Source organism: Lepisosteus oculatus, chromosome 12, assembly GCF_040954835.1.
Source record: "Lepisosteus oculatus isolate fLepOcu1 chromosome 12, fLepOcu1.hap2, whole genome shotgun sequence".
Lineage (NCBI taxonomy): Eukaryota > Metazoa > Chordata > Actinopteri > Semionotiformes > Lepisosteidae > Lepisosteus > Lepisosteus oculatus.
In genome coordinates, this window is record NC_090707.1 from 8,771,925 (window position 1) to 8,790,573 (window position 18,649).

The following is an 18,649-nucleotide window of genomic DNA, read 5'->3' on the forward strand; positions in this document are numbered from 1 at the left end:
TTTTTACAAAAGCATTGTTTTAAGGTGACCTTTGTCTCCGAGATTTTCATATTTAGGGCTGTTGGCTGGCCAACATCCTGACCATGATGAGGAGCCACACAATGTTAATCCATAATTTCAATCTTGAATGCAACAGGGACACTTTCACAGACACAGACCTAGAAATGGGCAAATTTGCCATTTGTCCATTTGAAGATAGGGTACACATCAGAACTAAAAAGATGCATTGTTTCTGTGTGCCATTGGGACTAAGCTGATAACATTCTGAAATTAACCGCTACAGTCTCTAGGAACTCTGCAGTGCAAAGAGAGAAATTTGCTTTGGGTCTGTACAAATTGTTTAGTTAGTCAGAGGAAACTGCCTCGGTACATTTCAGCTTCTCAGAGTATCCTGTTAAATGCAGAGAAGGGACTTTTGATAGAATAACAATTTTTATTTCAGATGGATTTCTTTAATCCTGAAATCTTTTCAAATAAGTGGGTCTCTGAATCAAAGGAGCCTAAAAGTTTAACTTGTACATGCATAGCCATACAGTATGTGTATCCGAGTGCATTCATATTTATTTTAGGCCATGTTATGTACTGTATAACAGCACCATTTTCCATGGCTGCCTTGTACTCCTTCCCATGAGACCATGTGCTAATATTTTGGAGTCTGTAATACCTCAGTTACTACACTTTAGTGTTGCTCTGTTAGAGCCCCTTTCCAAGTTAATGCCCCAGGACAACTGAGGGCCAGAGAGCACATCCCTGGAGGCATCTTTCTCCAGAGGAGTACTTTCCTCCTGACCTGAGCTTCATAGACATTTCTATAGCTTATTGTGCAAAGCTAGAGCAAGATTTTAGAGAGGGTAGAGTAAAGGGATGGATCTAGTAAATGATCATTCGTGGTTACAAAACAAAAATCTAAAAAGGCAGGCAGTCTAAAGGGTCTGAGTACAGTCACATAGAGTAGGGGTTACATTATAGCCAGTTTCCTAATGAGGAAACTTCATTAATCACCCCTTCTCTGTGGACATTGCCTATTTATTGTAGTGTAGATAGCCCTCACATGGTAGATATCAGGAGGACAAAGACCACACAGATGGATATTTTTAAAACACAGCCCTAAATGCTTTGTTTGTAACCCCATGGTACTTTATTTTATCGTCTTTAAAATATCAGCTTTTGGGAGGTTGGATTTTGTAACCAATTAAGTTTGATTAATTTGCAGCTTTAGTGCACACTATTTAGAATATAACTATAAGCATGTCAGACTGCAACTACATGAACACGCTATCTTAAGGTAAAGTATTTCCTAGTACAATGTGTCTTACTTGTTGATGAGATCTAAAATCTGCATCTTTATCCAGCACCAGCACATGTTTAACCTGAATCATTGCCTTACTTCTTCTAGATAACTGTACTTTACCAATCAATATGCGTTACTTTTAGAGCAAGCCATGGTGCACTGGAGTGAAAGGAGTGTGTGAAAATACACAAATTAATTAGGCAAGGTTTTCGCAATCAATGTGTGTGTATCTGCGTGCTCAATGAAAAGGTTGAATAATGTTGAATGTGTATAATCACATCATAAATAGTACAAAAAATAGCATTCCAATCATTTTTAAAACTAGGTGCTCTGAAGAAACCGTTGATTGATGCATTCGTGGGTACTCACTGAGAGGCAGAATGTGGGACTGTGTAGCATTTTTTACATTTTTAATGGCCCACTCATCAGAGTTGTGCCTCCGACAACAATTCCTTTAATTATTGTTCATTTGGAGAGAAGAATCCGTGGAGTTTGCTGTAGGTGTGGAGTCTCATTGTACCCCTCTGTGTTTAGATTTAATGGCCCAGAGCTGGGGGTGGTTCTAGGCTTTTGTAATGCAGTGTTTACAAAAGGTCCCTTTTAATGGTTGTGATTTGTACAATTTCAAATCAAACAAAAGACAGGCTCTTGTTGCAAAGAGAAGAAACCAAGGAGCCTTTTATTGAAATGTCACATGGTTACAGAGCACTGCCATGTTAAATCTCTAGGTCTGCATCAGCTTAAACCTTGCCTCTAGGCAAGTTTTTATGAAACTGCGTGCTTAACATAACTGGATTTATTTGATTCTCTTTAATTGTAGTTGTTTTTTTTTTCTCAAATATTTTTAGATTGTGCTTTGACTGCTGTTTTTAGTATAAAAACGTATTTGTCTTGTAGCTTTATGCCATGCCCCCAGGACTTGGAAAGAGTGTAAAAGCACCATATGACTAAGACTCTAAGACTGACATTTTCATTTGAGAAAGTTTCTGGCAGCCTTTCCTTAGTCACCAAAACAAATATATGATAAATGACCTCGGCAGAGGATCAATCAGCTCTAAGATTCCTAAAGTGAACTATGCTTGTACTTCAGTAAATGATTAAAGAGAACGTACTTGGTCAGAATCCACTCAGATTTAATCGTTTCAAACAATGCCTGTGATTTAGAACCAGATAAAAAATAATAACATTGTATAGAAACGCTAAATGTTTATTGAAAGCTATAGTCCACGGCACAAAAAGCAAGAGCAAAGAACAAAATATGAAATCCTTGCATTTATGTACTGTAGCACTGCGCTTCCCGAAGAATCCCAAAACACTGTACGCACAGTGTAAGAAGTGGACCTACTTCAGCTACCAGCAACATGCAGACCCCACCTGGGTGAAATAGTGTAGCCATTGCATGCCGATAGCTCCCTAAGGCAACAGTTCAGGTACAGTAGAGAAGTAAAAAATTGCAACACCAGTTGCATTAAGGGGATCTGTAGGAAGGCCAGATTATTCAAGGTTACAGTGGAGTTTAGCCAGGACAGCAAGGGTTACACTCCCTTGCTCTCAAAAAGCACACTGGGATCTTTAATGACCAGAAAATTAGAACCTCAGTTTAATGTCTCATCTGAATGATGGCACCTCCCACAGCACAGTATTCCCTGCACCATACTTGGGGCTTTGATTTAGAAAAGCACTTAGAAAAGAAGTGAAAATCACCAAAGAAAACCCACCATCCCTAACCAGGCAATGTCTTACTTCTGCTGTTTCTGTGATCTGTTCAGAGCTTGTTCAGATCAAGCTACAAAGCAGTAGTGCTGCTGTAATGAGAAGATACTAAATGAGAAAAGAGATAGTAGCAAAAGTGTGAAAAGAGCAGAAGAAAGGTCCTTACTGGTACAAAGTGCTGACTGAGATGAAGAAGAAAAATAAACAGTTGTGCTGCTTCATTTCTGCTACACGAAATCAGTTGTCATTGAAGTCCAGTTTCTTCTACCCTTGCAATCCGCAGGAGAAATTAATATTGTGGTTTGCAGAACCAGCAAGGGCTGAAGTGTGTTCTTATAAACTGTATTGTCATATTTTCTATTTTACCCTGTTTAGATGAAGGAAGAGACCGCAATAGTAAATCCTCTCTGTAAAGACTGAAGTTTTATAGAAAAGCGTACAAAACATGTTGATGTTCAGAATGAAGAGCTGCCTTATCCCAGGACTTCTTCAATTAGAGAGCTTCCGCAGCACATCTCCTTAGGGACAGAAACAGAAATGTCATTGTAACTTCACTAGCATACTCTAAAACCTTAAGGACTTTAACATTAGAAGACTTACAGTATAACTCAGTTTCTGGTGAGTTCCAGTTCAACCCCATTTCAATGGATTTCATACAATTATGTTACAGACTAGGCTAGGATGACATGGTCTTCTATAAAAAACCAAATTAATTACACTTGTGGGACAGATTATTACAAACACATTGCTCATTCAGAGACCTTCTGCAGTTACAGGAAGTGTGTTGCTTCTCCTATTTCGTGTCATCTGCGTTGACAAATATGTATTGGTTGTCATTTTTCGTCTTAACTCAAGTCAACTTCTCAAGTCAAAGTCAACAAGTCTTTTTTTGCATGACAGTGTGATACACATGTACCTATATGCTGTATATTTAATGCACACGACACTTGACATTTGCTAGTGCAAAGAATTTATTTTGTTCATTTTCAAATCCTCTTCTTATTCTTAGCAGTGTATTATAACCATCTCTGAGTCAGGTGATTTGTAAACTTCTTCTTCCACGTTTTTGTGTAATACAGGATGCATTAAATGACAAGAGTGGGCAGATCATATCATTAAAAAGGTTGCTTATTCACTCTGTTTCTCATGGTTCAATGATCGAGGAACTTTATTGTTGATTCTTGAAGAATCCTAGGGAATTCCCTTCAATACCAGTACCATTTTAGTTATTTCTAAACACCCCAGGAGTCTTTGGAGGAAAATCAATGCCTTTTGTTTTCAGCTCTAAAGACACCAGCACTTAATAGAATGTCCTCAGCTTCAAGCACTAGGCTAGGCAGCCCATGCGTGTATGCATTTGAGATCCCTGTTATATGCAGGGGCATAATCGTTACACATACACTGTAAGGTCTGGTGGACTGTGGCTCAAGGAGTTGAGACTGAAGTGAATCATGAACTGAATGTTATTCTGTGTCAGGCTTGTTCCTCTCTCATTGCCAATCCATTGTGACTATATTATCTGCAGCCTGTTGTCCAGGTGTTTTATCAGATTTGGGATGCTAGGGTGACAAGCATTGCTGCCTCGCATCACTGGGGCCTTGGGTTCAGTTCTGCATGTGGGGTTTGGATAAATCATAACCATCAGCAGCAGTTAAGATACAGTAGATGGAACAAGTAATAGGTTTATTCCATGCTGAAAAGAGAAGAAAGAAAACACAACGTTTTGGCTGTGGAGCGTTCTTCTGGTGTAAGCAAGGTTAAGGTAGAATTTTGATTTAGTGTTTGTAACGAGTGTTTTAATTTTCCATATACTGTATGCCTTCAGTGATCACCACACTACCCATACTTACGATCATTGAATCTATTTCATATTTTAAAGGCTGTGGAATCTGTCTGTCTCTATTTTGTTTTGTAAGCACATTTGTAAAGTGGACTTGGAAAACAGACCTCTATACATACAGTACTCTATACATGCCTATACAACTACAGTATGTCTCTCAATGTATCACTCAATTCATTGAAGAATTGCCAGGTAGTCTTTATTTTCTTAGATAAAATGTGTGCTGGGTACACCAGATTAGTGATTGGCATTTGTGCAGTCTCTTCCATATTATCTGCCAGATTTGTTCCCCATTTCTTTCTTTACAATGTCTTTGGAAACAGTTGTCAATGAATCTACATTTGCTCTTAAATTTGCAGTAAATGGTAAACGCAGAGCTATCCCCATGTGGAAGATTGGAAACTATTACACATCTGGTGAATTGGAAAGTTGAGGATTAACCATTAAAACATGAAGTGAAATTGTATAAAATTCATCAGTATCAATTTGTGGATTCATCAGCGTAAATCAGTTCGCATAAAGAAGACAGAATTGGCTCCTAATACTGCTGGACTTAATATTCTGCTAAGTACACTCCCTCATGCTAAAATCCAGTATTATTCTTGTACCACTTTGTCTGATTAGAATTAATTCATTTTCTTCTCAGAATTAAAGATAATCAGAACAGAAACTCCATATGATACATGTGTGTGTCTGTGTCTGTGTGTGTGTGTGTACAGTGTCTTTGTACTGTATGTATGCAGTACATGTTCATGTGTGGTGGTGAGAGTGTGTGAATCTGGGCTTAATTGCATGCCTTTGTTGGGGTATCCTGAAGCCTAGCTGGTGTGTCACTCTGCAGGTTTGCGAGATGGATCCTGCCTAGGCTGTAATCTGTAACCAAGCTCAGGGGGAAGTATACACAGAGAGGGTGGGGAAGATACCCACAAGGTGGCTAAAACAGAAACCACAAAGATATCATCACAAGTGGGCATAAATATTAACTGCTGAATGGACTCCAAAATTGCAAGTTATTGGGTGATAGTGTATGACTTATATTCCTATGCTCAGTATCATTTATCATGGAAACAGGCTATTTAATGCCAGGACTGGCCTGGCTCGTGCTCCTAGCAATAGTGCTGACAATGTATGCTGGAGCCAAGCAGTGTGACTGGAGGAGTATATTGCCTCCCCCAGCCCAAAGAACAGTGGATATTGCTATTTATCCCTTTGTTATAGAACACTATCAGCTCTCTTTATCTCTGTCACTGGGGCTACACACCAGAAGTAATATTTTACTTGCAGGGGCCACTGGGGGGATTTCTCAGCTCAGACAGCTCATATCCACACACTCTGTCACCACCACCATCGGCAGAGGAGTAAATAAACCCACTGAAGGCACAAATTTGTCTTCCTTATGATGTTTTTCCTTTTTTTTCTCAGCATCTTTCGATGCTTTCGAACCACAGTGTGAGGTCTCTTGGCAATAAACTGCACGTTTGGGACGAACGCTGGCATTCTGACAAAACGGACACTTCAGTTTAACCCCATTGTCTCTCAAACCACTCCATCTCTCACATGTTACACTGCCATTAAACTGCAATCCTCCCGGCTCTGAAGCTGAGAGCACTCATAGCAGTGTTAACTACACTAACTGCAGCAGATGTAAGGGAGTTCCGCTAAAATACCGGAACATGTCCCCTACAGAGAAAGTGATACCTGCCATAATAGTTTGCAGTGCTATATTATGATAAAAGCAGAATAAAGTGTAGCAAATTACAGTAAAAATCATGATGGTAAACCACGTCAGCCACAGCAACACATCATCCAAGCAAGTAACTTTATAAACTGTAAGACATTCTATTTTCTAGCTCTAGTTTCCAAATTCAGCAGTTCTGCTTTGCTATTTGACATCCTTGGCACCCATCTGCAAGTCATGTGAAACTATAGAGCAGCAAAGTATCATAGAAATAGTGCAATCCCTGTTAAACCATGGGCAAACATGCAAAAGTACAGTGCAGCTTAAGCACATTACCTTTCATTAAGATCTATTGATGCATTCAGCATTAATTGTATCCCTAGTAAACATGGACTCTTCATGCATTTCTTGCACAAGAGAATTTTGGAATTTAGACTACTTTATGCATGGTATAAAGACATTTCGCTAATCATTGGATGACCTTGCCACCCTACCATCCCAACACTAACTGATAAAAGTCCTGGACAATACGTTCATATACAGTAAATAGACTGACAGGCTGATTGTTGCACCGTGTCCCTTATCTCGCATTTACCGGGGATTGCATCTGTATTCAATACTTGCTGCCAAAGGTTAAAGAAAATGAAGGTACTTTCTGCTTTTGAGAGTTAAACTGTCATTATTGTCAACTGGAGTACCAAGCTCTTTAAGCCCTGATCATCCCCTTGTCTGTCTGTGCTTTCACCAGTCTGATGTGCAGTACAGTTTACTAGAAGCTAGTGCAAATCTAACGAGTGGCTTAAAGCACAAAGCACAGTCTATTCCAAATTCTACAATTGTTGCTGTTTGGAATTCTGGTATGAAAGTTCCAGTGTAATGTTATTCTTTACTTTAAAAAAAATCACACATTTCTGTGTGGAGCCCTACATTTGGGTCTTTCAATGGGAGATATACAGTGGTGGCTGATCAGAGAGGGTAGAAGCAAAGACTGACAATGTTACCTCAGGGAAATTCCCATCAGCAGCCACCAGGCCATTTTAAAGCCAGAAGAGACAGGGACACAAGCAATACTGCACAGTAAGTGAAATGCAACCTTTTACAAAGTGATTTATAGCGTGAGCCTTCATAATGCTGTCCTTCACGAGACTGAAATATTACATTTCTAAAAAAAAAACAAAATAAGGGCATGGTATGCATCGTGTTGCACAACTTCTGCCTCCATAGAAAAGATTTATAAGGAAACCATTTGTATGTATGGCTTTGTGAGTGCATTATAGGGTGTTGATTTGTTGAATATGCTGAGATGCCAAAGCAGGCTGGTGTGTACAGAGTGTTGAAGCCAAGAGAGGTGGTGGACATGCACCTGCATGTACTCACAGAAACAGACCTAATTACCTACAGTGTTTCACCCTACTGCCCATCACACCATGCATATCTGTTGAAGGTTCTCTGGTACATGTGCAATGGCTGAGCAGCCCCATTGACCAACCTAATCCAGGAACTCCGCTATCCTTACAATTGTACCTTTCTACGAAGGGAAGTGATACTTAGCCTTCCTGTACTAAAGAGAGCAGCTCCTCCAAATTGTGGTCTAATTGTTGTAATCCCACTCTCATCTAAATCCACAACTAAGATACTGTAGGATGCCTTAGCAGCTTTACAGAACCCCTGCCAGAAAGGTCTACTTGCCACTGTAGGCCTTCTTCAACAGTTCTTTGATGAGTGATGCATCTCATTTTCATTCCCTTAAGGTTGGGCAAACTACTGCTGAGATTATGTGGGAGAGGAGAACTAGCTGCTAAAATAGCTGCTGCTTGTTAAATAAGGTAGCTGGGCTGGACTTAATAATAAACTGGTACATATTTTTTTCTCTTAAAAGAGAGGAGAAAATGGTCTACTTTTTCATTGCCAATAAAAAACAAAACAAACAGTTACTACAGAGTGATGAAAGTCAGCAGGTATCTGTTTTTGGTTTTCATCTGTAGTGGTGAACACAAAGAGGAGTGTGATATATAGCAGTTGCACAAAATCTGGTGTGAGCTCTTAAAACCCACTGAAACATGTGCACGAGACACATTCTGTGTGTTCTATATGTAAATGAGAAGTAATCAGGATAATACTCAGGCTTTCACTTGTGAGTAGTAATAGTGTCATTACGTTCACTCAGCCAGGCACCTGAAACAGGTACAGTACATTATTAATTATGCATTAAAATATACAAATACCCTCCATGTTCCACTTGACTGTGCTCTGTGTTCTCCCTGATTAGTGTACTCAAACTGCATTCATTTTATTCTGTCTCTCCTATCCAGTTGTGACTTTTAAACATTAAGGACTTGGTTTTTATATCAACACATGCAAAATAATTACAGATCTCATCCCACCGGTCTAGTATTGAGCATGCTGTGCCTACTGTATATTGGGATGTAGCCTGAGAGAATTTATTTTCTTGGTAGACTGGTCTGTACAGTTTAAGATACTAAACTGTACTTCTTTCTGGAGTTTTAACAGCTAACACACTTATACACTTGGAGCAAAGGTCAACTGTACTGAGCTTGATATGAAAAACCAGGTGTAGGTTTAAAACCTTGTTTCTGATTGTGGAATGTACAGGATGTCAATAAAACTATTTTCATGGACCTGAAGGATGTCCATATTCCTGTTTGAAAAATGTTGAAATGTTGGAAAGATGTATTTTAGTCACTTTTGGGTGAATAAAGGGCAGTGTATTTTATCAGACCCTATTATAATCTATTTATTTTTTCCCCATAACATACAGAAACAGCACACGTTCATACTGTTATCTAAAGAACACACTCAGCTCAAACCATCATAAAACAAAATCACATTTTGTTACTCTTATTAATACTTATATATTGAAGCCGGATAATACTTATCTACTGAAGACTCTTGGTAAAGCAGGGCCTTCTCTGTAAATCCTCAGCTGCCAAGAAAAGACTGATCCCCAGTCTTGTTCACCTCGGCTTCCATTTGTGCCACAAACAGTGTCATGGTGAGGTAGGGGGGGTTTGAAATATGCAAGCAATAAACAAATCCTATAAATATGGCTGATGAACTGCTAAACATAAATCATTATGTTGGGCTGTTGGATTTTCAGGTGGCTGAAGAAACTCAGTCCACATCTCTGCTGTTATAAAACTGCAGTGGCCTAAACACGAATAGTATCCTTCTTGAAAATACCTCAAATATCCAAAGTGATTTTTGACATTCCATCTTTTCATGCATTGTGGCCTTGCTAATTGTTCTATTGGCATGATGTCTACTGAGGACTGTATTGGGAGTGGAACAGGGGCAGCTTTATGGGAATGTGCTTTTGGGAAGCAGAATAGTTACCACGCTAGCTCGGGGGCATGTAACGCGCCCCAAAGAATAACATCAAAGCCCGGACAGAAAAGAATTTTCGATCAGGGGAATCATGCAGCTCCAGTCTTAAGAAACATTATTGAAGCAGTGTGATTCAGGACTGTTCAGGAAGGATCCCTCATTTCTGCATGCCATCCTTCTGTGAGTTGCACTTGTCCAAGATTACACATTGAGATGTGTGTTTTTAGGTGATTTTTAAAAAAAAATGATAGTATTGTGGTTATGAAAAGTGATACTGTTGTGAAGGGCTTTTCAGACTCTTTGAAATCCTGATCTGATGAGAGGCACATCATTATAATGAATTACTTTCATTTGAAATTCAGTCTTTCATTCAATCAGCGTGAAGCAGCACTGAATTTCCCACCAACTATACCGTTAGGGATAAAAAAGCAGACAAGATGGATGAAGGGAGAGGGAGTGGTGGTGGAGAGGGGTGGGAGATGGATATTGTAGACATTGCAAAAAGTTTCACAAAGGAGAGACTCGCAGTTGCCACATAAATACTTGAGTAAATATTGAGAGGGTAAATGTGGAGCACAGCTACTTGGATATGAATAAACTGGCAGAATATTCCAGAACTAACAAATACTCAAAATGATCACGCTCATGTGCCGCGTCTATATTCCTGTCTTAGTCCTTTATCCCTGGTTTATTTTTGAAATGCCTTTTTTAAAGCCTTTACATACAGTATCTTCTCTCCCTGTATGCGTCAATGAATGAATCAGCGCAGACTGTGTTTTGTTTTTTTTAGTCCGACTGCACTCAGTCTTGTGATACAGTGCAACGCACCACTGCACCGTGCAGGCGGGCCACCAGAGCCTGAATCAAGAGTGTGTAACCCAGGGGAACCTGCCTTGCTCCCCACTTCTCCTCCGCAGCTCTGTCAGGCCCAGCTCCAAGGCATGACCTCATCGGTGCATCTGTGGGGTTGTGATCCAAGATCCCTGGCAAAGGGAAGAGAGATCCCAGTGTGTGTTCAGCAACATGTTTACTTACTTACCTCCGAGGAGTCCAGGGAGATTAGGCCTGCCATGGTGCATATAGCAGCTTGTGTTTGCCACACAGCAAGTGTCTACACAGGACGTGTCTGGGCAGGAAGAGAGGAGGTTCTCCAAGCTGCATATCGAACCCTAAGAATTCTAGCACAATCTTCTTTCTTTCCCTCTCCTTTCTTTCTTTGCCTGTTTTTGTGTTTGTTTTTCTCTTTGGCTGTGAAATATCTCCTTTTGCCGAGGTTTCCTTGCTTCTGTCCCGTCAGCAAGCTGAAGTAAATGGAGGATCCAGCGGCTGCCTGTCTTTAATGTGCTGTAAGCCAGGTCTTCGAGGGAGTGAGCAGCCTGTAAGCCCTCTTGGCCCTTCGCGGAGATGCTGCATGTCAACAAAGCGCAGCAGCAGACGCAACCTTTGAAAAGTTTAGAATCAGTCGATAACAACTTCAAATAAAATCCCCTCTTAGACAGAGTGAATTTAGAGCGGTCTGCAACAGTTGCGGTAAAGAGTTTCTAAACAGATGCCACTTTCCAGAAAGTAGGCACTCACAGCTCAGCACTGCAGCTCCCAACTCACCTTACATTAGTTACAGCCACAAGGAAGCCTTTTTAGCTCATCTGTTGCATTTGGTTGAGATCAACTAATTGATCCGAGGATCTTTTCTTGAAGTAAGCCAGGGTAACCTCTCGCACCTCCCTCAACACTTTAAAAAGTGTAAAAAAGTGCATTCTGTTCTCAATTTTAGATCTACTTCCCTGTAGTTTCCACTTGTGTCCTCTGGTTCATGTTTCTGTGTTTATCCTGATTAAATCCATAAGGTTGACATTAAAAATGGAGTCAAGACTCTCTGTTGTCTTGCTGTTCAAGATTACGTTCTTTTAGACTGACTTTGTAGGGCATTCCTTTAAACACTTTAATGTATCTAGTCACTTTTCTATGGACTGATTCAGCAGTAGCAATATCTGATTTGCAACCATGAATGTATGCAATTTTCTAGATGCGCACAATAATTGTGACATAGTGTACTATAAAGGCAGAAGTAAGGATTGTTTATCAGTTCATATATGGTTAATTAACAGATCAGCAACACTGTTAGAGGTTTTATGAATAATGAGAAAATTGCTTTTCCCTTCTCCCTTTTTAATAAAGAGCCTGCATGACTCCGCAGAGGAATGAGAGTCCTGACAGCTTTCCCAGGAAGCCCACCCCTTGAACTGCTGTACCGCTTTTTCTCTCAAGACTCCTCGTTTTCATTTAATCCCAGAGGGAAAAGGGGGAAATAAAGAGAGATGGGGGAGAGTAAAAGGCGATAGAACTGGAAAAGCTGTCACTGTCTCACAGACCTGACTCTTATCCAGGCCTGCAGTTATTGTTTGTCGGCCATGGGAATCAATAGGAATACCTCTGTGTGTGAGGTAGCAGGTCGATTCTGCTTTAATAAAAGCCTGGAGAATTCCTTCATGAGCATCATCACTGCCAGCCATCAGTCTGGCCAGGGGCTCAGTGAACGCTAATCTCATTAAAGATGACTATTGGCATGTAGGAAAAAAAATGTTATATACTGTACAGTGCCGTTTATATTTGTGACTGGCTCAGAGTACAGTACAGACCTCTGGTGTGGAAGTTGTCCTTACACCCATGACAATGAAACAGAGTGCATTTAAACAGATAAACATTAGACATACAGTACATGCTGCTGTGTTAAGGTTGCTCCCAGCTTGTCTTCTTTGACAGTTTTATTTGTTTAATTCAGCAGAGTAATTGTCAAGTCGCTCATCAGTTAAAAAAAGTTGCATTTATCATATGTTGTGATGCAGAAGCAAATTGGAAGTTTTGAAACCATAACTTCAAATACTGCAATAAGAACAGATATTCTTCCAATTTGCTTCTGAATCACAATTGGAGTAATTGTCTTGTATACTGTAGGTGGCTTTTACCTATGTAGTGTTTTCAATTACTTGTAAGTGTCAGGGTGTGGACTTGATGAACACAACATCTTTTAATGGAAATAATTCATAAGCATACAATTCAATACCATAAAGCTTAAAGTACTATTTCCTCCCTTGGATTGCATTTTTAATTTTACTTTTTGCTTGTTGCAATGTTATTATTCTTAAACTTTTGATCCAAAGGATTGAAAATGCAAAGGAAAAAAAATAAATAAATGAAAGAAGTACAGAAAACTATACCAGCAACAAAATAATTTTGAAGGGAGGGTGGGGGGTCGGGGAATACGGGAGTAAAACAAGGTAATGTTTTAATTGATTGTGGAAAAGTACAACAAAGATGCTATCTTAGAGTTGGCAGTTTTCCTGGTTGCTAAGTAACAGTGAAGCAGTCTCCTTGATGCACTATAGAACAGACCGGCAGGACTGTGTATGCGTCTGTTGCGTTTTTAAAGTCTGCCAGAACACAAGGACTTCAGCTGGGCTCTCTACTGGCCTGCCAGGGTCAGAGTGACCTCCTCATCTTATTCCCAAGTCATCTTCACAGGGGGCCCCTGTGATTCCGGATCAGAGAGTCGGAGCTCTGCACGTGTGTTATTTATTTAAGATGCCCGGGTTGACTTGTTAACAAGAAGCGAGTCGGCGTGTTTAAAAACAGTGTGTGTTATTATGTCACATCAATTAATTAATCGTCACTGTTTGTTGGAGGCAAATTCAATGAAACCTTTCATCCCTTCAGAATGAACAATCTTCAGTTCAGTCAGTGCATTCAGCCTGTTAACCCCAGCGACAAAGTTCAATTTCCAACTTTTCTCCTGTTGGTAAGTTAACCTTAGCGTGCAGTGCCCTCCAAAAGTACTAGGAAAGCAACTATTATTTTTGCTTTAAACAATTTGTTTTTGTAATCGTGAGATTAAGATGAACGATAAGTTCAATAAATTTAATGTGTAGGTAGTTCCATACATATAGTTGTTTGTATTGTAACAAAAATCATTTTTAGTGTAGTTATCACCTCTACCGTTTTTCTTCACAGTTTTTGTTTGTAATTCCTTTCTCCACGTTTTAACTTTTCCATCACGTTGGTTAAGTTTCCTCTTGGTCTCATCTGTCCATAAAACTTTGTTCCAGAATTCTCCTGGCTCATCTTTGTGCTTCCGAGCAGATTCCTGTCTTTCTTGTTCCTGGTGTCGATAATAGGTTTCTTGTGGTGCAGCCTTTGAAATGTTGATGTCTTGGCCTTCAGCAGTCTTTGGATTTTGATACCCTCACCTCTGCACTGTGGAGCTTGTTGGAGGTTTCTCCAGTGATTGTTTTTAGGGTGTTCCTCAACAGATCTGATCATTTTTCTGTCATCAACTGCACAACTGGCTGATGGGTACAGTAGTTACGCCTGTAACTTTATATTCCAGATTGTTGCTTTCAATACTACAGTTTATTTAATGAGAAGAACTAATTCTACATTTTAAAAATGAATAGTGTTTCTTTTAAATGAGAAGCGATGATGATGATGATTGTTGTTGTTGTTGTTATTATTTTATATAATAGCCATCATCATCTTCATGGTAGGAATCACAGTTTAGACTTTACTCTCCTAAAAGTTTTGGAGGTCACTGAGTCTGCTTATGACAGTAACTGCAACATATATAAGCTAAAAGGGCCTTGTTACTATAGTTTCCACAACTTATACAGTACCTATTGCTGGTGGTCACTATGGCTCCTCCAGGTTAGCCTTTAGGCACTGTAAGGATAATCTGTAAAAAAATAAGTAATGGGAGCTACAGACTAACCTTCTTTTAGAATACTATACTGTGTCTGGTTCAAAATTTGAACTAATTAGCTACAGCACTCAACACAGTGTTGTGAGTCTGCAGTGATGGATTACTTTAACTACTGTATTGAAAGATCCACTCACTGGGAGAGGAAATGAATAACACCACTTGCAAGTACTGGGAGGCATTGCTCTTCCCTAACCACTGCTCATTGCTCCCCATGGGAATGTCCTCAACTGCAGCCAGTGTACATTTCTGTGAGTCAGCTGGGTTAGCCACCTTCCTTCCTCAATAGAGCTGCTGTGAAAAGCATTGGTGCCGACAGCTGTCACTGATTGTAAGATCTACAGTGTCAGCTCTTCAAGATTAATATTTCATAACTGCTCTGCACTATCTGTACAGGTTTTCACTGTTTTTTCCTGTCGTTGCTCTTGCAGGAATAAATATCTTCATTTAAAGATTCTTCTGTATTATAATAATAATAATAATAATAATAATAATAATAATAATAATAACTTGCCACAGATCTTGCATCTTGGAGTGACTGTTTACTTTCTGACACTTTCCTGTCCGATATTTGCAAAAATTGTACTGAATTAAACATATGACTGAATCATGTTAATGACCATTGTGAAAGTTGAGCTCGGCCTGACCTAGGTTTTCAACTCATCTGTTCAGTGCAGTGTTTAACTCTGTGAGAGAAGGGGCCATAATGTTCATTGTTATGTTTCTGCTCTTCTTTATGCAGTCAATACGGGAGGTGACAGGCTACGTGCTGGTGGCTCTGAACCAGTTTGACTACTTGCCACTGGAAAATCTGCGGATCATCCGCGGCACTAAGCTGTACGAGGATCGGTACTCCCTGGCCATTTTCCTTAACTACCGCAAAGATGGCAACTTTGGCCTGCGTCAGCTTGGACTGAAGAACCTCACAGGTATGCCCCCTGGTGCCCACAGCCAGTACTGTGATTGCACTGATCACTGAGCAGCCTGTTGATCTGTGATCATTACTCCTAATGATGGTGTTCTGTAAAGATGCACAGACAAGTTAAATGCTCTCTGAAGCTAAATTTGTTAAACTGTGTTTTTTTTCATATTGAACAATGAGATTCATTCTGTGTGGGAGCTGTGTTTTCATTCAGTTTTCAAATTACCTTATAAAGAGTATTGAGTCAAGGGGCATTTGGGAATGTCTGCATTCTGAAGCTGCAGGGTGCCAGTAAATGAAGGATTTCATTTTTCTAATGAGGTGTGACAATTGCAAATAAGAAAAGAGAGACACCTGCAGTAAATTTGTCAGCCTGGTGCATTTGAAAATAAGCTTAATTGGAATTCATATCTCAGAATCCCACTATGATAATTGTTTTCTAGTGACACTCAGTAAAGACAGTAAACCTGAGAACTGACAACCTTTCAGACAGTTATGTTTTCTGCAATAATAATAATAATTTGTACAGTATATAAATACTTGAAATGAGTTGAAATCTTGTCTAGCTTCTGGTCTTGGTTCAAAATATCATGGAATGAATATGTTTTTATACTTAGGATGATGCTGTGAGGCAAAGTACTTGAATTCGCATCTTGTGAGGAATGTCAGGCTTCCTAAAATCTTACAGGAACAGGGCTGGATTCAGTCCTATTTCAGTCTGGCCTTGAAATCTGTTAGAAATTGATTTTACTGGCTTCATGGATTGTACAAGGATTTCCATTGAGTGTGGCCAAGGATGTAAACGCAGGTTTAAATTTACAAAGCGTTTGTGCTTGAAAGCGTCTGAATCCTGTCACTGAGAGGGTTTCAGATCTGCTGTATAGCTCTATCATCTTTACATCGGCTGGTAGCACACACGGGGCATTTCCTTAGTTGTTTGTTCTGCAGCGGTTCATTTTCATTTTGCCAATATGACTGGGAACTTAGTTCACTTAAAAATCATAAAGGTCAGCACTGAAGTGCAATAAATCTGCTGCCAGTGGCTACAGGACAGTACACACTTGGCCCTCCTTTAACCTCTAATGTTCTTTATCTCGGCTTTATCTCTCAGGCTATTCTGTATTGTCTGAAGTTCAGATACATCAAAAGCTTTTTTTCCTTTAACAATACAAGGGAACTGCATCAGCAAGGACTAATTTCATATGGTTTCATATGCAGGAGGGTGAAAAGGTGGATTGCTAAAGAAAGAGGAATAAGAGAAAAGAATGACAAAGAGAGCAAACTCTATTATTTATTCTCCTTCTTGTGTTTCTTCCACTTGGGCCCTTTTCTCTTGGAACTGCAGTGTCCACTAGTGCTTTTCTTCATCACTACACTGTATATGAACTGAAAATGTCAGCTAGCTCTGGAAAGACTGTTTCAAAATAGCAGAATAGCCAAAGTGGACTTTTCCACGCATAACAAAAAAAGTGCCTAAATATTTTTAACATTATAACTCAGAATAGAATAGAAATTGTTCTGAGTTGTTGGTAAATACTCTCTAAAACCACGGGGTGCCTGTAAGTGGAGCTGTCTTGTTTGAAGAGGCCGCGGCTCGAGGAAATGAGAGCACACCTGTGTTTGATTTGTCAGCCCAGTGCTTCTGAACACGAGCACATTAGCGATTGAGATCTCAGCTTCCCACTGCGATAATTGGTTCCTATTGGCAGTAAGCAGTGAAACACGTTATAAGAGGGGAAAAAAAAAATGCTGCAAGATATGGAAATGATTGTAGCTTAACTAATTGAAATAAAAAAATCAACAAAGTGCTGCTTTTCAGGCTTCATTGTTAACAGAAATACTGTATATCCAATCTAGCCCACGAATGTCATTTATTTTAATCTTAGTGAAAAGAGTAGTTTTAACTAATAGAAGTCTATTTTTATCACAACGCAAGTGACTTGCAACCTATTTATATGAACATGATTTATTTAAAGAGGAAATATATTTATATATGGTGTATTTTTTGTTCCATAAATGCATAGTACTCAATTCTTGTCTCTAGTACTTTGTACTATAATTTTGTATAAACTTATTTAGTATGGCTAGCTGTAATCTCTTTAACACTGTTTGTTTACTGTATGTATAAATGGTTCTGAGACAGTGAACAACAGCAGAGGTCACAAGAGGAAACCAATATTTAAATCTAAGGACTCAAGGTCCTTCTTTATACAATAGATTGTGGCAATATGGAGCATGCTACCAAGCCATGTTGTAAAGCTGATTCAAGAAGCAGTTGGTCAAGATCCTTAGATAAATTAGCTATTAGCTACTAACTACCAAAAAGGCTAGATGGGCCAAATGGCTTCCTCTCGTAATATTTCTTATGTTCTTATTTCTCAAGTGGCTTATTTTGAGGAGCAGCCAATATTGATTGAGAGGAGGTTTCCAGGACAGCGTTCTGAGTTTCAAAACAAGACAGGAGATTTATTGAGGGCACCTGTATTTATTGTTATCAGCTTTTCAGAGTGCTTTCAACTTCATTTCCAAGCCCTCCAAACCCTCAGTAAAACAATGCAATTCACGGAAGTGCAATGCAGTTCTCAGCCAGTTGAACCCAGAAAAAGACACAGGATTAAAAGACCTTTCAACAACCCAGAGAAAGAAAGCCTCCTCCGTCCTCTTGTCTCTTTTCATTTAAACCATAGCTTTTGCAATTTCCATTTGTAGAAATACAGTTCATTGTGCTGTTTGTTTTGAAGGGAATTTGTGTGTTTGGTGTCTGCTGTACGGTGTCTGGCTTGACCTCTGGGTTTGAGTGAGCAGTGAGTTCAGAGCTCGGAGTGGTCGCCACAGGCCTGTGAACTGTGGGGCGCTGTCTTTCACAGGCGAGGAAGAGGAACAGGCACTGCCACCACTAATCCCCAGCCCTGCACGGACGGACGGGTAACCACGCAGTTAGTGGCTTTTCAAAGTGCGGAGGTGCAGGCGGGTTGGCGGGATTTGGCTTCTTGGAGGCAGTTAACGGCTTTGCTATAAATGTAACTTTTCACTCTTCCGGACGGATACTGAGGCTTCCAGCACTCTAGGAAAGGAATTGGGATAAACTGCTTCCTGTATGCTACATTCTG

At 39.7% G+C, this 18,649-nt stretch overlaps 1 protein-coding gene across 1 annotated transcript in view; it reads left to right on the plus strand.

Moving 5' to 3' along the window:
- The window catches only part of LOC102686973 (receptor tyrosine-protein kinase erbB-4), a 369,352-nt gene that overhangs the window by 204,953 nt on the left and 145,750 nt on the right, over positions 1 to 18,649 (plus strand). Inside the window, exon 3 of the mRNA XM_015358522.2 lies at positions 15,360 to 15,546. Within this exon, the coding sequence (XP_015214008.2) occupies positions 15,360 to 15,546 (187 nt within the window). The remainder of the gene's footprint in view (positions 1 to 15,359; positions 15,547 to 18,649) is intronic.